Source organism: Puma concolor, chromosome D4 (assembly GCF_028749965.1).
Source record: "Puma concolor isolate L17-30 chromosome D4, mPumCon1.1.hap2, whole genome shotgun sequence".
Classification (NCBI taxonomy): Eukaryota; Metazoa; Chordata; class Mammalia; order Carnivora; family Felidae; genus Puma; species Puma concolor.
Genome location: NC_141679.1, coordinates 34465546 through 34486355, shown reverse-complemented (window position 1 = coordinate 34486355; position 20810 = coordinate 34465546). Strand labels below are relative to the sequence as shown.

The window sequence follows — 20810 nt, the reverse complement described above, 5'->3', positions numbered from 1 at the left end:
GAGGAAAGTTATTTGAGCTGAGATACAAATGATGTGGAAGAGCAAGTCCTATGAATGTCCAGAGGGAAGATCATGTGGACAGAGATGTCACTTGTTAGCTTCAACACCTCTCAGCAGCAGACCCTTTTAGAAAAGCTGCCATCTTGAACTGGGTTGACGACTTATGGTTTTGTGTTTTTTGCCAGTTTCACCTCCTCAGTCCTTGCAGTGGGGATTCTAAGGGGGGGAGCGGCAAGTCACATAAAAGATTGGAAACAGAAAAATGAAAAGCAAAAAGGCTACAAAATGTCAGATTGCTTCTCTCTGAAGAACAAAGTTTCTTAATGCTCTTTAGAGTTAGTTTGATCGGCTCCCATTAGGAAAAGCCAGCATGAAAGAAGACCTGACATTGTAAAACCAATAAATTAAGACATAATTACAAAAGGATTCTCCTCCAATCCCTTTATATAGCAATCTCCCATGGAACATTTAAACTATGATTTGATTTACTCCTCCTGAATCGTTTCTCACACAACTTTTTAGGAACACACCTCTATGTAAAGGCATAAAGCAAAGAACAGCTGTGATGTTGAGTACCCTCCTGGGTGCCATGCTCACTGCCAAATTTGTCTAAATGTCATAAGATTTGCCTCACTTACATCCTGCCACCTGGAACTGCCTCAAGCAGCAGGATTACAGATGGCAAAACTCCTTTAAGGCAATGTCTTCTGGGCTTTTTTTTTTTTTTTTTTTTTTTTTTTTTTTTTTTTAAGAATAGCATTGTACCGAGCTAATTTAATGCCATGCTTAGGAGATACATGTTCAGTGGGGGCATGCTGAATGACGATGGAACCAGCCTCTATTGAAAGGTAAACAGCCAAGGGTAAACTCCTGAAACTGAATCCCAAAATGAAGAAAATACACTTCTTTCACCTATATTTATAATTGTGTCTTAATGAGTCTGAGATGTCTTACATAAAGCATCAAACTCCTGTTGGCCATAAGATAGGGATACCATAATAAGGACAAGAAAGTACAGAATTTATAGCCAAAGGATGTGACTCCCAGAGAAAGAAATAACATTGTCTTTTTTAATAGCTAAGACTGGCTCATCACTTTTTAGTGGTTATACAAAAAATTATTTAGAATCGTGGATCTTATTCACAGAGAAGATTATTTTGGTGTTTCCATTTACAATTTTAGGTCTTTCTTAATCAATAGAGACTTGAATATTGAAATAGGCGATGCTTATTTTAGATATCTGTACATTTATTGTGTTTATACTACCCAGCCGAGCCTATGCTGGAGGTGTGCAAATCCAGATTTATAATCTCTGTAAGAGAAAAGAAAAACGGAGTTTTGTTTTCAGCCAACCTACTAGTCAAAAAGCATTCCTTAGTCATGGTTTCTCCACAGGTATAAAGTATAGACAAAAATTACAAATTATATCCATAATAACTCAAAACAACATGATTTTGTACCTATTAAAAAAAACTTATAAGCAACATAATAGTATCATTAAGTATTTGGGCTATGGATTCAGATCAACCCAGGGCTGTCTTAGAGCTTTCTCATTTATTACATATCTGACTATGCAGCTTTCTATCTCTCTGGGTGTCATTTTCTTATCATAGAAAATTAAGATAATAACTAATCGGAGTGTGTAGTCAGGAATGAAAAATGTAAATCAAGTGAGATCCTTCATCTTAGCACAGTGCCTGGTACATTACAGGTACCCAGCAATTAACTATGTTATAATCATGATTCTTATTAGCTGTATGTATCTAATTAGCTAATCTTTACTCACCCTCATTTCTCTGTGACATGAACCTTCATATGTGGGAATTTTTTTTAATTCCCTTAAATTATTGTTTTAATAAATCTATTTGTGTCTGTTATCAAATTCTGGTATTTCAGCCTACCTTAATAATTAAGTATGAAAAGAAGCATATTTCTACAAAGGTATATAGACCAAGGCTTTTTTTTTTATATATAAATAAAGAAGTGGGGATTCCCATAGAGTGGTGTTCCTATTCAGTAGTGATTAAAGTGTGAACGTCTGTGTTGGTTGGTCTCAGCACTCCATCCCATGTGTTGCAGTTCCAGGGAAACCCCGGCTTGTGATTAACCACACTCAAATGAATACTGCTCTCATTCAGTGGCACCCCCCGGTGGACACATTTGGACCTCTTCAGGGCTACCGTCTAAAATTTGGCCGGAAAGATATGGAGCCACTCACTACTCTTGAGTTCTCTGAGAAAGAAGACCACTTTACTGCTACAGACATCCATAAAGGAGCATCCTATATCTTCAAGCTCTCAGCCAGAAACAAAGTGGGCTTTGGGGAAGAAATAGTGAAGGAGATTTCTGTTCCAGAAGAAGTCCCAACTGGATTTCCTCAAAACCTCCACTCAGAAGGCACCACTTCAACGTCCGTCCAGTTATCCTGGCAGCCACCTGTCCTGGCAGAGAGAAATGGCATTATCACCAAGTATACTCTTCTGTATAGGGATATCAACATCCCACTTCTTCCAATGGAGCAGCTTATTGTTCCAGCTGATACTACTATGACACTCAGTGGCTTAAAACCAGATACCACATATGATGTAAAAGTACGTGCTCACACGAGCAAAGGGCCCGGGCCATATAGTCCCAGTGTCCAGTTCAGGACACTTCCTGTGGATCAAGGTAGGATTTGTCTGCTTATGGCCTTCCTCCTTTAAAGGAATGTCGGTCTTTGGAAATCAGTATTTTGAAGCTATAAATAACTGATCGGACCATTCATATTAATAGGTTCAGCAAAAGCAAAACAGGTAAAGTATGTAAAACTTAACATGTTTTGGATGCCTTAGATTTCGGTTATAGAAAGCAAGTCTGGCTGACAGCACCCAATGTTCTCAGGTAAGGAAAATACAATATAGTTGACTGAATTGGAGGTAAAAGAGAGATCTTTATGAGAATGGGATAATAAAATGAATAGTGTAAACAGGTAGGCAAATCACACTTGTCTCTCTGATCAAAGTAGACAGCATCTAACTTAAACCCGATTGTCCATGGTGGAAAAGGACAGGTCATATGTTTTTAGGAGTAGTTTAAATACACTGTTTTTCCTTTTCCAGCAGTGTTTGCAAAAAATTTTCATGTCAAAGCAGTAATGAAGACTTCAGTGCTGTTGTCTTGGGAAATTCCAGAAAATTATAATTCTGCCATGCCTTTCAAAGTAAGTTCTTTTTCTAATTTCTAAGATATCATGGTTGTAAAAGGGGGGTGCAGTTCATCTGGGTAAGTTACTTGGAAAGCATACACACCACTTTGATTCAGCCACACAAACTTGATTTTCTCATTTTTGGCTTCCACTCAAAGGATAAAGCAGGAGCCACCTAGGGGTGGCATTACTTGTCAGTCATCTTATAGTTCCAAGATAAGTGTTTTACATCTAAGCTAGTGCTTTTGTTTTCCTACCAGACACTGAAATTTACATGGTTTCTATCTCTTTATAATGCAGTATCCTGGGATTTTAAAAATTTGTTTATTGGCCTGAATTCTTTGTAAGTTTTAAACTCTAATTTGCAATTGAGAGATACTGAGAGATGTTAACAAGAAGTACAAGTCTATGAAATGCAGAGAATAGAGGAACACTTTTGAAAACAAAAATATACTTAGGAACAGGACTAGAAATATTTAGAAAAAAGAGTGATGTGAATAATACCTTGAATATCTATAGCATATGTGCCTATTTTCCATTAAGATTATATGCAACCAACAGGTCAAATATTGAAAATATTGTACATTTTTGTGTATTTTTGATATACTTGGAACCATTATATAATTATGAAGTGAGAACCAAAAGAAAAATTGATACAACCTCTAGAATTTATGAACGCTTCTAAGCTTAGGAATTTCCCCAAATTCAAATTGACCTGATATATGTGTTCTATAAACAAGTACACATTAGTTGCGAAAACCTACATTGCCTCTCTGAGAAGCAAATCTCCCTGACTGGTTGTATGTCTCTAGATTCTTTATGATGATGGGAAAATGGTGGAAGAAGTGGATGGCCGAGCTACACAGAAGTTAATTGTCAACCTAAAGCCTGAGAAGTCATATTCATTTGTGCTGACAAATCGTGGCAACAGTGCTGGTGGGCTGCAACACAGGGTAACAGCAAAGACTGCACCAGATGTACTTCGTACCAAGCCTGCCTTCATTGGGAAGACCAATCTAGATGGCATGATCACTGTGCAACTGCCTGAAGTACCCGCCAATGAGAATATAAAGTAAGTTGACTGAAGGGCTGAGCTGAAGGATAGAAAAGTAAGGAAGTGAGAAAACTCAACCTCAGTATTATAGAGGTTATAAAAGAATCTATTGCTGGTAGAGTAAAAGATCCTTCTGTGAAAGATCTCAGTTATATTCAAGTTTTGTTGCACCATGTTCTCATGTTTATTGTAACACAAATTCTCATTAATTTAACATTGAGCATTTTTTCTTAATGTCTCAGGAGTGATGTAACTTAGGAGAGATGGACAAATAGAGTATGGTCCTTGCTATAAAAAGGAATTTATGTCATAGAATATAGAATAAGGTGAATAGTTGAATAACTCTGGTATTTGGCAAATATAATAGCGAGGAAGTCTTAGAATAGAGTATGAAACTTAAAGACATTTTGGGAAATGAGATAGCACTGATATATGACACTGTTGTTTTAGATGTGTGCTGAAAGGAAATATTTCAAAAGTCAATGTTCAGAACGACATTGGAAAAACAAAATTAAAAAATGCAAGTTTTCTGTTTTAGATGGAGCACAGTGTAGAGGTCAATGGGCCTGAATTGAAAAAATAAATCTAGTCAATAAAGTGGTATTTACTGGTTGTATATAGCTAGTTGATTGTAGCCAGTGCATTTTATAACCAGTATAGCTAGCTGGTTGTAGCCAATAGAAGAAAAAAAAAATATTTTCACTGCTATCTATTAAGCCCTGGAGAACAAAAGAAGATGTGATCTCTGTTTTCAAAGAATGAACATAGACGTGCATTGGTGGCTCAGTTGGTTGGTGTCCAACTTGGGCTCAGGTCACTATCGCATGGTTAGTGGGTTCGAGCCCCACGTCGGGCTCCATGCTGACAGCTCAGATCCCAGAACCTGTTTCTGATTCTGTGCTTCCCTCTCTCTCTGCACCTACCCTGCTCATGCTGAGTCTCTCAAAAGTAAACAAACATTAAAAACTTAAAAAAAAAAAAAAGAACTAGCATAGAGTGGGGGATACCCAGAAACAGACAGACATAATACATGCTAATGATAGAGTTATACTCTATTGTAAGAGCATCTAACCAAGAATTAAATGGGTCAAGGAAGTTTCTCATTTAATCTTTAAGGACAGGTAGGGCACATACAAAAAAAAATCCTTCATTAGTGAAGGAAGGAAGCTATTTTGTAAGGTCTAGAGAAGAGAAGTGAGAGAAGTATACAAGAGTCAAGTTACACTCAGAACTTGGGACTATATCCTATAGACAGTGGGAATTCATTAAAGCTTTTTATGCAGGAGAATGGCATGTACCATTTTATATAATACCTAAGTTTCCTTTTTTTCCATTTTAGGAAGTATATATTGAGTACCTGCTACATGGTAGAGTATTGTGCTGCCTGCTTGCTTTCTCATTGCTTCTATCCCACATGATCATGTTTAGATGAAACTTAATATAAACTATTTGAAGGTCAAGAAGAGCCATTTATAACATAGTGTATGGGCCATTGGGATCTTCACATTTAGCAGCAATATGGTGACATAATTGGGACAGTTCTTAGGGAAGGTGGCTCCTGAAGGCATATGTTGGAAGGATTGGAGCACCATAGAGAAAAGTGTTGGGATGTCATTGCATAGTTGGTTGATTATAAGTAAATGAAAAGATTCTGAAATCAGAAGGTGATGAGGGAAATAGGATGCAGAGGCAGATGAGAGCAGTAGTGTAGTAGGAATTGGTAGCCAATTTAATGAGGGATCAATCAAAGGAAAATGTCATAGATGAGAGTTGAGCTTGGATGACAAAGTGAATGATGATGCCACCATTCATCGAAAGAATGAAAAATCAGGAAGAAATTGATGACTTCAATTTTGTGTATGTTTTACATGAGGTATCAGTGAAATATCTAGTTAGAGATGTGGGTTTAAAGAAATTGCTATGATTATAGGTAGAAAGTTGAGAATTGTTAACAGAGCAGCAATGGATTCATGGAAAGAGATGGAATCACTGAGACACTGAGGTCTTTATTTCACAAAAGGCGAAATAAAGTAAAGGTCTCAGGATGAAAGAGCCAGTAAAGGACATAGAGTGGGATTTGTTACAGGGTTAAATGGAGAACCAAGCCAGAGCAAGTTCATGGCAAAATAATTTTCAGGAAAGTTTATACTGTCAAGAATTTACAAAGGTCCAGAAAACTTAAAGAAGATAACTGAAAAAAATCAGCTGTTAAAAAGTACAGTTATAGGGAGAACTCGGAAGATGGCGGCATAGGAGGACACTGGGCTCACCACGCGTCCTGCTGATCACTTAGATTCCACCTACACCTGCCTAAATAACCCAGAAAACCGCCAGAGGATTAGCAGAAGGGAGTCTCCGGAGCCAAGCGCAGACAAGAGGCCCACAGAAGAGGGTAGGAAGGGCGGCGAGGTGGTGCTCTCTCCACGGACTGGCGGGAGGGAGCCGGGGCGGAGGGGTGGCTCACTGGCCAAGCAGAGCCCTCCAGTCTGGCTGGCAAAAGCGGAGGGGCCGGACAGACGGAGTGTGTTCCGACAGCAAGCGCGACTTAGCGTCTGGGAGGTCATAAGTTAACAGCTCTGCTCAGAAAACGGGAAGGCTGGAGGACAAAGGGAGGGAGAGCTGCTGAGCCCCCGGACAACAGAGCTCAGTTTGGTGGGGAACAAAGGCGCTCGCCAGCGCCATCTCCCTCAACCATCCCCCAGCCAAAACCCAAAGGGAACCAGTTCCTGCCAGGGAACTTGCTCCCTCTGTGCAAACACCCAACTCTGTGCTTCTGTGGAGCCAAACCTCCAGCAGCGGATCTGACTCCCTCCCGCTGCCAGGGGGCCCCTCCTGAAGTGGTTCACCTAAGGAGAAGCAAGCTAAGCCTGCCCCTCCTGCCCCCGTGCACCTTGCCTACCCACCCCAGCTAATACACCAGATCCCCAGCACCACAAGCCTGGCAGAGTGCAAGTAGCCCAGACGGGCCACGCCACCTCACAGGGAATCCCGCCCCTAGAGGAGGGGAAGAGAAGGCACACACCAGTCTGGCTGTGGCCCCAGCGGTGGGCTGGGGGCAGACATCAGGACTGACTGCGGCCCGCTCACCAACTCCAGTTATACACCACAGCACAGGGGACGTGCCCTGCAGGTCCTCACCACACCAGGGACTATCCAAAATGAGCAAACGGAAGAATTCCCCTCAGAAGAATCTCCAGGAAATAACAACAGCTAATGAACTGATCAAAAAGGATTTAAATAATATAAAAGAAAGTGAATTTAGAATAATAGTCATAAAATTAATCGCTGGGCTTGAAAACAGTATAGAAGACAGCAGAGAATCTCTTGCTACAGAGATCAGTGGACTAAGGAACAGTCACGAGGAGCTGAAAAGCGCTTTAAACGAAATGCAAAACAAAATGGAAATGACGACAGCTTGGATTGAAGAGGCAGAGGAGAGAAAGGTGAACTAGAAGATAAAGTTCTGGAAAAAGAGGAAGCTGAGAGAGAGATAAAAAAATCCAGGAGTATGAGGGGAAAATTAGAGAACCAAGTGATACACTAAAAAGAAATAATATATGCATAATTGGTATCCCAGAGGAGGAAGAGAGAGGAAAAGGTGCTGAAGGGGTACTTGAAGAAATTATAGCTGAGAACTTCCCTGAACTGGGGAAGGAAAAAGGCATTGAAATCCAAGAGGCACAGAGAACTCCGTTCAGACGTAACTTGAATCGATCTTCTGCACGACATATCATAGTGAAACTGGCAAAATACAAGGATAAAGAGAAAATTCTGAAAGCAGCAAGGGATAAACGTGCCCTCACATATAAAGGGAGACCTATAAGACTCGTGACTGATCTCTCTTTTGAAACTTGGCAGGCCAGAAAGAATTGGCACGATATTTTCAGTGTGCTAAAGAGGAAAAATATGCAGCCGAGAATCCTTTATCCAGCAAGTCTGTCATTTAGAATAGAAGGAAAGATAAAGGTCTTCCCAAACAAACAAAAACTGAAGGAATTTGTCACCACTAAACCAGCCCTACAAGAGATCCTAAGGGGGATCCTGTGAGACAAAGTACCAGAGACATCACTACACGCATAAAACATACAGACATCACAATGACTCTAAACCCGTATCTTTCTATAATAACACTGAATGTAAATGGATTAAATGCGCCAACCAAAAGACATAGGGTATCAGAAAGGATAAAAAAACAAGACCCCTCTATTTGCTGTCTACAAGAGACTCATTTTAGACCTGAGGACACCTTTAGATTGAGAGTGAGGGGATGGAGAACTATTTATCATGCTACTGGAAGCCAAAAGAAAGCTGGAGTAACCATACTTATATCAGACAAACTAGACTTTATATTAAAGGCTGTAACAAGAGATGAAGAAGGGCATTATATAATCATTACAGGGTCTATCCATCAGGAAGAGCTAACAATTATAAATGTCTATGTGCCGAATACCGGAGCCCCCAAATATATAAAACAATTACTCACAAACATAAGCAACCTTATTGATAAGAATGTGGTAATTGCAGGGGACTTTAACACTCCACTTACAGAAATGGATAGATCATCTAGACACACCGTCAATAAAGAAACAAGGGCCCTGAATGAGACATTGGATCAGATGGACTTGACAGATACATTTAGAACTCTGCATCCCAAAGCAACAGAATATACTTTCTTCTCGAGTGCACATGGAACATTCTCCAAGATAGATCATATACTGGATCACAAAACAGCCCTTCATAAGTTTACAAGAATTGAAATTATACCATGCATACTTTCAGACCACAATGCTATGAAGCTTGAAATCAACCCCAGGAAAAAGTCTGGAAAACCTCCAAAAGCATGGAGGTTAAAGAACACCCTACTAACGAATGAGTGGGTCAACCAGGCAATTAGAGAAGAAATTTAAAAATATATGGAAACAAACGAAAATGAAAATACAACAATCCAAACGCTTTGGGATGCAGCGAAGGCAGTCCTGAGAGGAAAATACATTGCAATCCAGGCCTATCTCAAGAAACAAGAAAAATCCCAAATACAGAATCTAACAGCACACCTAAAAGAAATAGAAGCAGAACAGCAAAGGCAGCCTAAACCCAGCAGAAGAAGAGAAATAATAAAGATCAGAGCAGAAATAAACAATATAAAATCTAAAAAAACTGTAGAACTGATCAAAAAACCAAGAGTTGGTTTTTTGAAAAAATAAACAAAATTGACAAACCTCTAGCCAGGCTTCTCAAAAATAAAAGGGAGATGACCCAAATAGATAAAATCATGAATGAAAATGGAATTATTACAACCAATCCCTCAGAGATACAAACAATTATCAGGGAATACTATGAAAAATTATATGCCAACAAATTGGACAACCTGGAAGAAATGGACAAATTCCTAAACACCCACACTTTTCCAAAACTCAATCAGGAGGAAGTAAAAAGCTTGAACAGACCCATAACCAGCGAAGAAATTGAATCAGTTATCAAAAATCTCCCAACAAATAAGAGTCCAGGACCAGATGGCTTCCCAGGGGAGTTCTACCAGACGTTTAAAGCAGAGATAATACCTATCCTTCTCAAGCTATTCCAAAAATTAGAAAGGGAAGGAAAACTTCCAGACTCATTCTATGAAGCCAGTATTACGTTGATTCCTAAACCAGACAGAGACCCAGTAAAAAAAGAGAACTACAGGCCAATATCCCTGATGAATATGGATGCAAAAATTCTCAATAAGATACTAGCAAATCGAATTCAACGGCATGTAAAAATAATTATTCACCATGATCAAGTGGGATTCATTCCTGGGATGCAGGGCTAGTTCACCATTCGCAAATCAATCAACGTGATACATCACATTAACAAAAAAAAAAAAGAGAAGAACCATATGATCCTGTCAATCGATGCAGAAAAGGCCTTTGACAAAATCCAGCACCCTTTCTTAATAAAAACCCTTGAGAAAGTCGGGATAGAAGGAACATACTTAAAGATCATAAAAGCCATTTATGAAAAGCCCACAGCTAACATCATCCTCAACGGGGAAAAACTGAGAGCTTTTTCCCTGAGATCAGGAACACGACAGGGATGCCCACTCTCACCGCTGTTGTTTAACATAGTGCTGGAAGTTCTAGCATCAGCAATCAGACAACAAAAGGAAATCAAAGGCATCCAAATTGGCAAAGATGAAGTCAAGCTTTTGCTTTTTGCAGATGACATGATATTATACATGGAAAATCCGATAGACTCCACCAAAAGTCTGCTAGAACTGATACATGAATTCAGCAAAGTTGCAGGATACAAAATCAATGTAGAGAAATCAGTTGCATTCTTATACACTAACAATGAAGCAACAGAAAGACAAATAAAGAAACTGATCCCATTCATAATTGCACCAAGAAGCATAAAATACCTAGGAATAAATCTAACCAAAGATGTGAAAGATCTGTATGCTGAAAACTATAGAAAGCTTATGAAGGTAATTGAAGAAGATATAAAGAAATGGAAAGACATTCCCTGCTCATGGATTGGAACAATAAATATTGTCAAAATGTCAATGCTACCCAAAGCTATCTACACATTCAATGCACTCCCAATCAAAATTGCAGCAGCCTTCTTCTCAAAACTAGAACAAGCAATCCTAAAATTCATATGGAACCACAAAAGGCCCCGAATAGCCAAAGTAATTTTGAAGAAGAAGACCAAAGCAGGAGGCATCACAATCCCAGACTTTAGCCTCTACTACAAAGCTGTCATCATCAAGACTGCATGGTATTGGCACAAAAACAGACACATAGACCAATGGAATAGAATAGAAACCCCAGAACTAGACCCACAAACGTATGGCCAACTCATCTTTGACAAAGCAGGAAAGAACATCCAATGGAAAAAAGACAGTCTCTTTAACAAATGGTGCTGGGAGAACTGGACAGCAACGTGCAGAAGATTGAAACTAGACCACTTTCTTACACTATTCACAAAAATAAACTCAAAATGGATAAAGGACCTGAATGTGAGACAGGAAACCATCAAAACCTTAGAGGAGAAAGCAGGAAAAGACCTCTCTGACCTCAGCCGTAGCAATCTCTTACTTGACACATCCCCAAAGGCAAGGGAATTAAAAGCAAAAGTGAATTACTGGGACCTTATGAAGATAAAAAGCTTCTGCACAGCAAAGGAAACAACCAACAAAACTAAAAGGCAACCAACGGAATGGGAAAAGATATTTGCAAATGACATATCGGACAAAGGGCTAGTATCCAAAATCTATAAAGAGCTCACCAAACTCCACACCCGAAAAGCAAATAACCCAGTGAAGAAATGGGCAGAAAACATGAATAGACACTTCTCTAAAGAAGACATCCAGATGGCCAACAGGCACATGAAAAGATGTTCAATGTCGCTCCTCATCAGGGAAATACAAATCAAAACCAGACTCAGATATCACCTTACGCCAGTCAGAGTGGCCAAAATGAACAAATCAGGAGACTATAGATGCTGGAGAGGATGTGGAGAAACGGGAACCCTCTTGCACTGTTGGTGGGAATGCAAATTGGTGCAGCGGCTCTGGAAAGCAGTGTGGAGGTTCCTCAGAAAATTAAAAATAGACCTACCCTATGACCCAGCAATAGCACTGCTATGAATTTATCCAAGGGATATAGGAGTGCTGATGCATAGGGACACTTGTACCCCAGTGTTCATAGCAGCACTCTCAACAATAGCCAAATTATGGAAAGAGCCTAAATGTCCATCAACTGATGAATGGATAAAGAAATTGTGGTTTATATACACAATGGAATACTACGTGGCAATGAGAAAAAATGAAATATGGCCTTTTGTAGCAACGTGGATGGAACTGGAGAGAGTGATGCTAAGTGAAATAAGCCATAGAGAGAAAGACAGATACCATATGGTTTCACTCTTATTTGGATCCTGAGAAACTTAACAGGAACCCATGGGGGAGGGGGAGGAAAAAAGAAAAAAAAAAAAAAAAGAGGTTAGAGTGGGAGAGAGCCAAAGCATAAGAGACTGTTAAAAACTGAGAACAAACTGAGGGTTGATGGGGGGTGGGAGGGAGGAGAGGGTGGGTGATGGGTATTAAGGAGGGCACCTTTTGGGATGAGCACTGGGTGTTGTATGGAAACCAATTTGACAATAAATTTCATATATTAAAAAAAAAAAGAAATTGTGGTTTATATACACAATGGAATACTACGTGGCAATGAGAAAAAATGAAATATGACCTTTTGTAGCAACGTGGATGGAACTGGAGAGAGTGATGCTAAGTGAAATAAGCCATACAGAGAAAGACAGATACCATATGGTTTCACTCTTATGTGGATCCTAAGAAACTTAACAGAAACCCATGGGGGAGGGGAAGGAAAAAAAAAAAAGAGGTTAGAGTGGGAGAGAGCCAAAGCATAAGAGACTCTTAAAAACTGAGAACAAACTGAGGGTTGATGGGGGGTGGGAGGGAGTGGAGGGTGGGTGATGGGTATTGAGGAGGGCACCTTTTGGGATGAGCACTGGGTGTTGTATGGAAACCAATTTGACAATAAATTTCATATATTAAAAAAAAAAAAGTACAATTATAAACAAGAAGTTTTTAATGTACAGCCATGGTTGAAATTTAGGAAAATCTAATAATTGGCTACTTAGACTTAGCTAAAACCAATTATTCCAAAGGAAACTTTTTGTTCTTATTTATTTGGTGAAATAATTGAAGGATTTCAACCAGATGGTGGATGTTCTAAATGATTATGACTAAAATAAATTCACTGAGAAATAAGATCTCCTGTTTTTCATCCACCCTTCTTTTTCTATCATTCAGAAAACTGGAAATGAGAATGGAATATAAGTGTAATTTTTATCTCAACAAAATTGAATATGAAAGTGAGATTATGTTTATCCATTTTTGTTTAATCTATGGATCTTTTAAAAATCTCCCACCCTAGTGCCAGGCAATGTTTCAGGGATTTAGGAGAGATAATGCTGACTTTCTCACTGCTCTGACAAAACATAGTTAATTGGGGAATTTGGGCAAGTAGAGTCAGTTAAAGTGGAATTTTAGGATACCAAGATGAGATGGATCAGGGAGGCCAAAGGAGGAGCTCCCAACCCCAGGTTAGTAGCTCAGGGAAGGTTCCCAGAGAAAGTGACATTGAAACTGAGGTTTAAAGAATGACCAGAACCTATTCGGTCCATGGGAGTGGGGTTGAGGAGACACTGTTTCAGGCAGAAGACAGCATATGTGACACTGCAGAAGCAAGAGAAAGACAAGCACTTGTCATTTGTCCACCTCTTACCCATCCACTAGAACATTCCATGTGCATCCAACAAACATGTGTTCTATACATAGTGTATTGCCAGTGCCAGGTCTGGAAAACAGAAACATGACTGAGATAATATGGCAGAACAGATTTTTAAAAAATCATGTGAATATAATAGAGTCACTATTGCCAGAGTTCCAGCCCAACTTGGGTATCAGGGGAGACATCTAGAAGGACCTGGTATTTAATCTGAGTCCTGGAGGATGGGAAAGATTTAGAAAAGGTAAAATAGTTGCAAACAATGAAAGAACAGGGGGAAGATACAGAGTATAAATTTGATCCATTCAAAAACATGAACTGTCTATTCAGGGAAAGAGCAATTGAAAGATGAAAATAGTATAGTATAATTTGTAGTATTTGTTATTAGTTTGCAAGACTTAAAAAAAAAAAAAAAAAAAAACTCTAGTGGCTGTTTACCAAATTGGCTTGGAAGATTGTGTTAGACGTTATTGAGAAATGGTATTTTTGTCCTTTGATGGTAGATCTCTGGTTCATTTTCCAATTTCTGAATGAGTTGAGAATATTGCAGAATATAGTCTATCTTTCACTGCTTTTCTTTAGCTTCAATTTTTCTCTCTGTTTAATTTATATACTTCCTCCTCCTATATTTGAAATGGGAGCTGGGGAAAACAGATAAAACTTTGGTAACAAAGAGAAGAGACAATGATACATAAAAAGAAAGAAAATGATTTGGGGGTGGGGATGTGTTCTAGAAATGAATTAAAGATTCCCAGAAATATATTCTAGTTTCTCTGGGAAAAAGAGCAAAAGACAAACTAGGAAAGCATGGGGAAAGTGTCAGAACAACAAGAAATCAAACGCAAATCTCCTGTTAGAAAAACAAACAAGCAAAAAACAACGCTAAACAACCTACACACATTGGATTTTTTCAAAGGATAACACAGTTACCCGTCCAGTGTTCATGTGGCACAGCCCATTATCACAGGCAGCTGTGTACCATGCTGTGCTGCTTGCAGCAGTTGGCAAGTTATGCAATGAGAAAGGAATGTGGCTTTTTGTTCAGTATGCCGTGGGAGATATGAGAAGAGGAAACAGGATTGATACCAGAGCTGTGGGCTGGGGTTCTAACTTTCATTTAGGTGAAAGTTATTTAGAAAAATACTTCCAATTTGTTTTCTGGTGAAATGCAGTTTTGGTGATTGAAAGACTGTTTTATCAACAGAAACCATGATTTTCTCATTTCTGGCCAACCTCACTTGGAAGTCTTGATCCCTACCCCCAACTTCTCACCACCCAGAAACAAATCTGTCTCTTGTAAATATAACACAGTTGTGGCTCATTGCCCCTGCATTCTTTCTTACTTGGTTTTTGCCTGGAGAAGTGGGGAGCTCCCTCAGGGAAAGGCTAAATTTCTTATGAAATAGACCTGTAGGTCCTGCAGGTTCTGATACCAAGAGTCTGGGATGTTTCAACCTTCTACTTGGATAGATGCTTAGGGGGCAGAATGCCAGTCAAAAATCTAGCAACTCCATCATTCTCCTGAAGCAAGTTGTAGTGACAGAGGGAACTTCACTGACTTTATAGAGAAGGATTGTACTCTGGATGGTAAGGGAAAATGTACCACACAAATTTCACTAAGACATAAGCTGCCAGAAGTTACTGAATGTAAGTTAGTTTCATAGTAATCATTTTATATTTATGAAAAACAGAAACAAATAAGAGCATTTTATGAAACGTTAAATGTCTTTGGTCTTACTAATTTGGCTTTCAGGTTGGCCTACTTTTTCTTCTTCTAAAGAAGATATTTTTGGAAGCATGGCTTATAAAGGTGCTTCATAAAACATGTACACCATTACTAGTTTAATGTATTTATATTATAGTCTGCTTAATATTTAATGAAAAATAATTTATTACACAGTTGTCAACTGCAGTGGTAAAGACTTAAATGTGTATAGTGCTTTACAGTTTACCAAAGACATTTGAATGTTTTCTTTAAGTCACAAAACCCTGTGAGGTAGGTATTCTCCTCATTTACAGGTGAGTAAAGTGAAGCTTAGGGATACTAAGTCCCCTGGCCACAATCATAAAGTTGATACTAAGAACAGTTATAAAAGTGACAGGGGGCTTGATAGTTGCTGTGCAAGGGCACTACACACATTAACTGGTGGAATCTTCACAAGAAGGCTGCTTCTCTTTTTATAGCTGAGGAAGTTATGAGGTTTACTAACTTGCCCTGGCCACATAAGAGCATAAACAGCGAGGAAAGATTTGAACCCAGGCAGCCTAGCTCCAAGCCCACATGTTGAACCATGCACATAGAATTATTGGTCAGACCAGGACATTTTTCCCCCTAGGGCAATTGATAAATAATTAAGAACTCAAGGACAAACCAGACACAAAGCTTAGAACCAGACACATGTGCCTGGTCATAGATAATGGAAATGTGTGTTATGGAACAATAAAATCAGTAGTTTGCCATGACAATTTAGATGAAAGGTAAAGGGAGAGGCTTCCCAGAGGTCAGCATTATCTTCCACCATTTTACAAAAAAGGAAAATGAGGCTTGAGGTAATTAAGGAACTTTAACTTGTCTGACAACTAGCTGAAATGATTGAAAACCTTAATTTAAACATAGAGTCCGGAAAGATCATTCAACCTGCTTTGGTTTTTCTATGGTAAATTAATTTGATTTAAACAATATATGCCAAAATAACCATGGTAGATTATACATATACGTATACACATACATATGTGTGTATGTATGTGTATATATATATATATATATACACATAATTATTTAAGGAATGACATTCATCATTAAATTCTAAGACAGATTTTGACCTCCTAGTTAAATAATGAGTTTGAGAATGCTAATATATTCTGCTAATAAAAAAAGCCTGGCTGAATTTGAAGTGGGACTACCACAAAGAACAGAGCTTGCGTTCCCATATAATTATATGGAGCTGGGCCCCTTGGTGATAACATATTAAATAAAATTAGTAAAACTTTACTTAATATAATTAAAATTCTGAAGGTTAGATTTAACTTATCTAATTAAATCTAATATACTGGGAAAACACAGCTTACTTTATAAGTAATCAGGGCATTTGCAGATATATTGATTCTGAAGTTATTTATTTTTCTACTAGTTTAATAGTTAAAGTCTATGTCCAAAAAAAATGAGTTTTGAGCTTACACCTCCAAGCTTGACTTAAATTGGCAAAACATAGTATAAACTTTAATTTTATACATATATAATAAGCTGATCTATATCCAAAAATTTTTTTTTCCATTTCAAGCAGGTTCTTTCAGATCATATGATTTGCTTGATTTGAATTTGCAGGGTGCATTTTAGCTCTCCATTTCACTTCTCCTATCTGAATCATCTTTTTCCCCCTTATTATCCCATGAGATTAGAACAAGGATCACTACTACATTGGTGAAGAAAAAAAAACTTTTGCAGTAAGAACTATTTTCTATAAACAGCATTTGGCTATGTCATTGCTGGTTTGGAGAAAGGAAAAAATGATGTATTGAGATTGAGAGTTGGAAGTTCTTTTTTTGTTGTTTTGTTTTTAAAGTTTATTTATTTTGAGAGAGAGATAAAGAGAGTGTGTGAGTGGAATGGGACAGAGAGAGAGGGAAAGAGAGAATCCCAAGCTGTCTCTATGCTGTCTGCATGGAGCCTGGCATGGGGCTTGATCTTAGAAACCATCACGGCCTGAGCTGAGATCCAGAGTCAGAGGCTTAACCAACTGAGCACTCAGGTGCCCTGAGCGTTGGAAGTTCTAATGGAAGAGAAGGGCTCTGAATGTGTTTGACTGACTGATTTAGAGACATATAAGTTCCCAAGAGCCACCTATCCCACCCACTTACACTTTTCAGTGGCAAAAGAAATTGGTGATAAAATGGCAAAGATGAAAAACATTTCAGGGAGGTTATATGTACATTTGCTTTAGCAATACATTTATTTTTTAAAAAAATTTTTTTTAATTTTATTTATTTTGAGACAGAGAGAGACAGAGCATGAACGGGGGAGGGTCAGAGAGAGAGGGAGGCACAGAATCCGAAGCAGGCTCCAGGCTCTGAGCTGTCAACACAGAGCCCGACGTGGGGCTCGAACCCACAAACCGCGAGATCATGACCTGAGCCGAAGTTGGATGCCCAACCAACAGAGCCACCCAGGTGCCCCAATACATTTCTAATATACATGTCTTAAATAGTATAAGAAATACAATAGGGTAATTGATCTAATCATCTAATCAGAGAGGTCAGAAAAGGTTTTTATTAGAAAATAAAAAGTAAGTTGCTATTTGAAGAAAGAGAGGAGTTAACTTTGGACTTGTGTAAGTGACAGAAGGTTCTAGGCAATTCTGTTTTCCTAGATCAGTGATCAAGAATGATCAAGGGTTTCACAACAGAATAGACCAGAGTAAGTTCAAGAAACTGAATCAGGGTTTAACTCAGAGGGTGTGGAGAGATGTATTTAGTTAAGATTCAGCTGAGTCTTGTAATACTGTGTGGCCTTTATCCTATGATAATATCCTATCCTTTCCAATGAGAATCCATTGGAATGTTTTAAAAATAGTAGTGGTACAATCAGTTGTCTATTGCAAAGTATAAATTTCAGAGTCTGGACTAAAGGGGGTTACATTCAAAGATGAAAGAAAGTCAGGAGACCAAGATAGTAATCCAAGCATGAGACAATGATAGGAGGCTGGAATGGTGGCTGCAGAGATAGGAAGAATTGAATGTACTATAGATAGAGTATGGAAGTAATAGGACTTGGTGGCATATTGAATATGAGAGAGGGAAAGCGTTAAAGCAAATTGTCAATGATAACACCTAGGGTTATAGCAAATGGCGTGTGGTGCAATGGTAGAAGTTTTATTTTGGAGATATATTCTTTGTTTTGTTTTAACCCCAGTAAATTTGAGGTAGTTTTGTGACATAGAAATGGAGACATGGAGTTGGAATTGGATAAACCTGTGGAGTCAGAGGAGCATTCTGAGATGAAGAGAAGAATCTGCAGATAATTTGCATCTAGGTCGTAACTGATGCACTGAGCTAGAATGAGACATGTAGGAAGAAGGGGAGTAAAGAGAAATCCTTGACTAGATCTTGAAGGATTCCATTATTTAATAAGCTGGGTAGTGGATAATAAATCCTGTTGAGGAAATAAGGTTAATGTGGTGAGAGATGTAAGCAGAAAACCAGGAGAGCTGGATACAGAGAAATGGCTGAGGTTTCATGGAGGGTCTTGTTAACATTTACAGATTTTGCTAAGAGACCGCCTAGGACAAAAGTTAAGAACTCTCCTTTTGATGCAGTTCTACCAAGATCACTGAGGACCCTGACATGGACAATATGGACAATGAGATAGGCTAATGAGGCAGGAGCTAGAGTACAGTTGGCTGGAGACTGAATGGAAGACAAGGTAATGGAGAACACAGGTCTCCTCAGAATTTGGGCAGTGAGGGTAGGACAGCGAGAGAGTTGACTAGAGTGGAATGTGGTTGGTTTGTTTTTTCAATGGCAGCTATTTATACAGGGTTGGAAGCTAATGGAATCCAAAAGGCAGGGAGAAGTTGATACATGAGAGAGAGAAGGGGTACAACATATAGTCAACTTTCTAAGACACTGGAAAATGGGAACCAATTCAAGAAAGTGATTGGTCTTAACAAATGGAGCTATGCCATCTACTGTGCCCAAAGGACAGATTATGGTTTACGGTCAGATGCGGGTAGCCTTGTAGTTCGGTACATGGAAGATGAGAGAATTTTAGTCTGAATGTTTATATTTTCTCTTTATTTAGATATAAGACCATCTTCTAGTGGGGAGGTAAGAATGTCAAAGGTTTGAGGCCAAGGGAGAAAGTTTAAAAACCTTGTACAAAATAAAAGGACGAGGCTATTAGATGGGTTTGGGTGGAATGGCCAGGCAGCACTGAAGGCCTGAGTTTGCTGAATATGAATTTATGGAATCATTCTCCCCTGTGAATTATTTCTCAAGCTGTATGCTGCTCCTTGGGTTCAGGCACAGACAAGAGCAATTGCAGGTTTTAGCTAATATAGAGTGGAAGATGTGGGTTCTGGAGAAAAAGAGTCAAAGGTCTGAGAACCCTGGGTGGTGCATGGGTCAGCCCTTTGGAGCTTGAAATCACCCAGAATGATGGCAGAACATGGGAGAGAAGAAAGACTATTGAGCCTGGCTGTCAGGGGGACAGAGAAAAAAGAAATACAGGGGAAAGAAAGGGGATTCTGAAGAGTTTTGTAAATGGCAAAAATCAGTGAGAGAAGAGCATAATGTAGCTGAAATATATGAGCTTCAAAAAAAAAAAAAAAAAGAGGCGCTTGTCTTTTTACTTGCTTTTTTTTTTTTTAGCTAAAGAGTGGAGGGGAAAATGCCTGTAATAAGCACCAGTGAGCCAGGAGAGAAACCCTAGGCCCTACATCTGAGGTTCATGGGTGGAAGAGGAGCATGAATAAACGGCCACCACATGAGAAGCCTGCGAGGGAAGCAGGATTGTCAGGGGAAAACCAGGTTTCAGGCAAGGCAAAGACATATGGGTGTTTACAAAGCCATGGTTGCAGAGAACACAGCTGAAATGTGTGGATTTAGTCCCAGGCAAGACTTTCTTATAATATGAAGTTCCAAACTCCCTAGGCCACATTTATTTCAATTTATTCCACCTTTACTGCTCTAGGTGAACGCTTTGGACATCAGAAGACGGAAAAGTCCATGCATATCCAGCCACACTGTTAATTACTTGCTATAGGGGAGGCTGTTCACTTCTTATCCCAGCCCCAAGTTAAACACATAGTTGGGATAACACTGGCAGAAGAAAAGAGCGGATTCTATTTTTGTGTACAAGAATAGCAATTCAAGTATGAAACCAGGATAACAATTAATAGAATTCATCATCTTAACCTTGATTTTTAGGATTCTGAATGGTGACAATGGGAACTCTTTGATAAGGTGTAGTATCATTACTTTAGGTGAAGAGAAACTGTCCTGACTTAGTGCAATTGGTATTGAAAAGCAAGATGTTCTCTGATGAGTGTGTTTATCAAGTACATCTGCAGTGTGATTTTGTACGCTCACTTGCAGCCCCTGTCATTCTTCTCCAGGCTCATTTAACATGATGAACTTGTTTGGCAAATCCTTCAGGTGGTGGGAGGATGGGAAGGGGAGGAAGCTTACTCTGGATCATAAAGTATAAGATACTGGCTTCTCTTACACTCCAGCTCTTCCTTCTCCCCCTCCTGGATCATCACGATTATTGGTAGGAAAG

At 39.0% G+C, this 20810-nt stretch overlaps 1 protein-coding gene across 34 annotated transcripts in view; it reads left to right on the top strand.

Moving 5' to 3' along the window:
• PTPRD (protein tyrosine phosphatase receptor type D) overlaps positions 1 to 20810 on the top strand; it is a 2237777-nt gene that overhangs the window by 2066238 nt on the left and 150729 nt on the right. For 18 of the 34 annotated variants that reach the window (XM_086685253.1, XM_086685268.1, XM_086685259.1 and 15 more), the window contains 3 exons: positions 2080 to 2667; positions 3099 to 3199; positions 3997 to 4256. In XM_086685253.1, the coding sequence (XP_086541379.1) occupies positions 2080 to 2667; positions 3099 to 3199; positions 3997 to 4256 (949 nt within the window). The remainder of the gene's footprint in view (positions 1 to 2079; positions 2668 to 3098; positions 3200 to 3996; positions 4257 to 20810) is intronic. The other 16 variants (XM_086685255.1, XM_086685285.1, XM_086685267.1 and 13 more) reach the window with 3 other exon arrangements.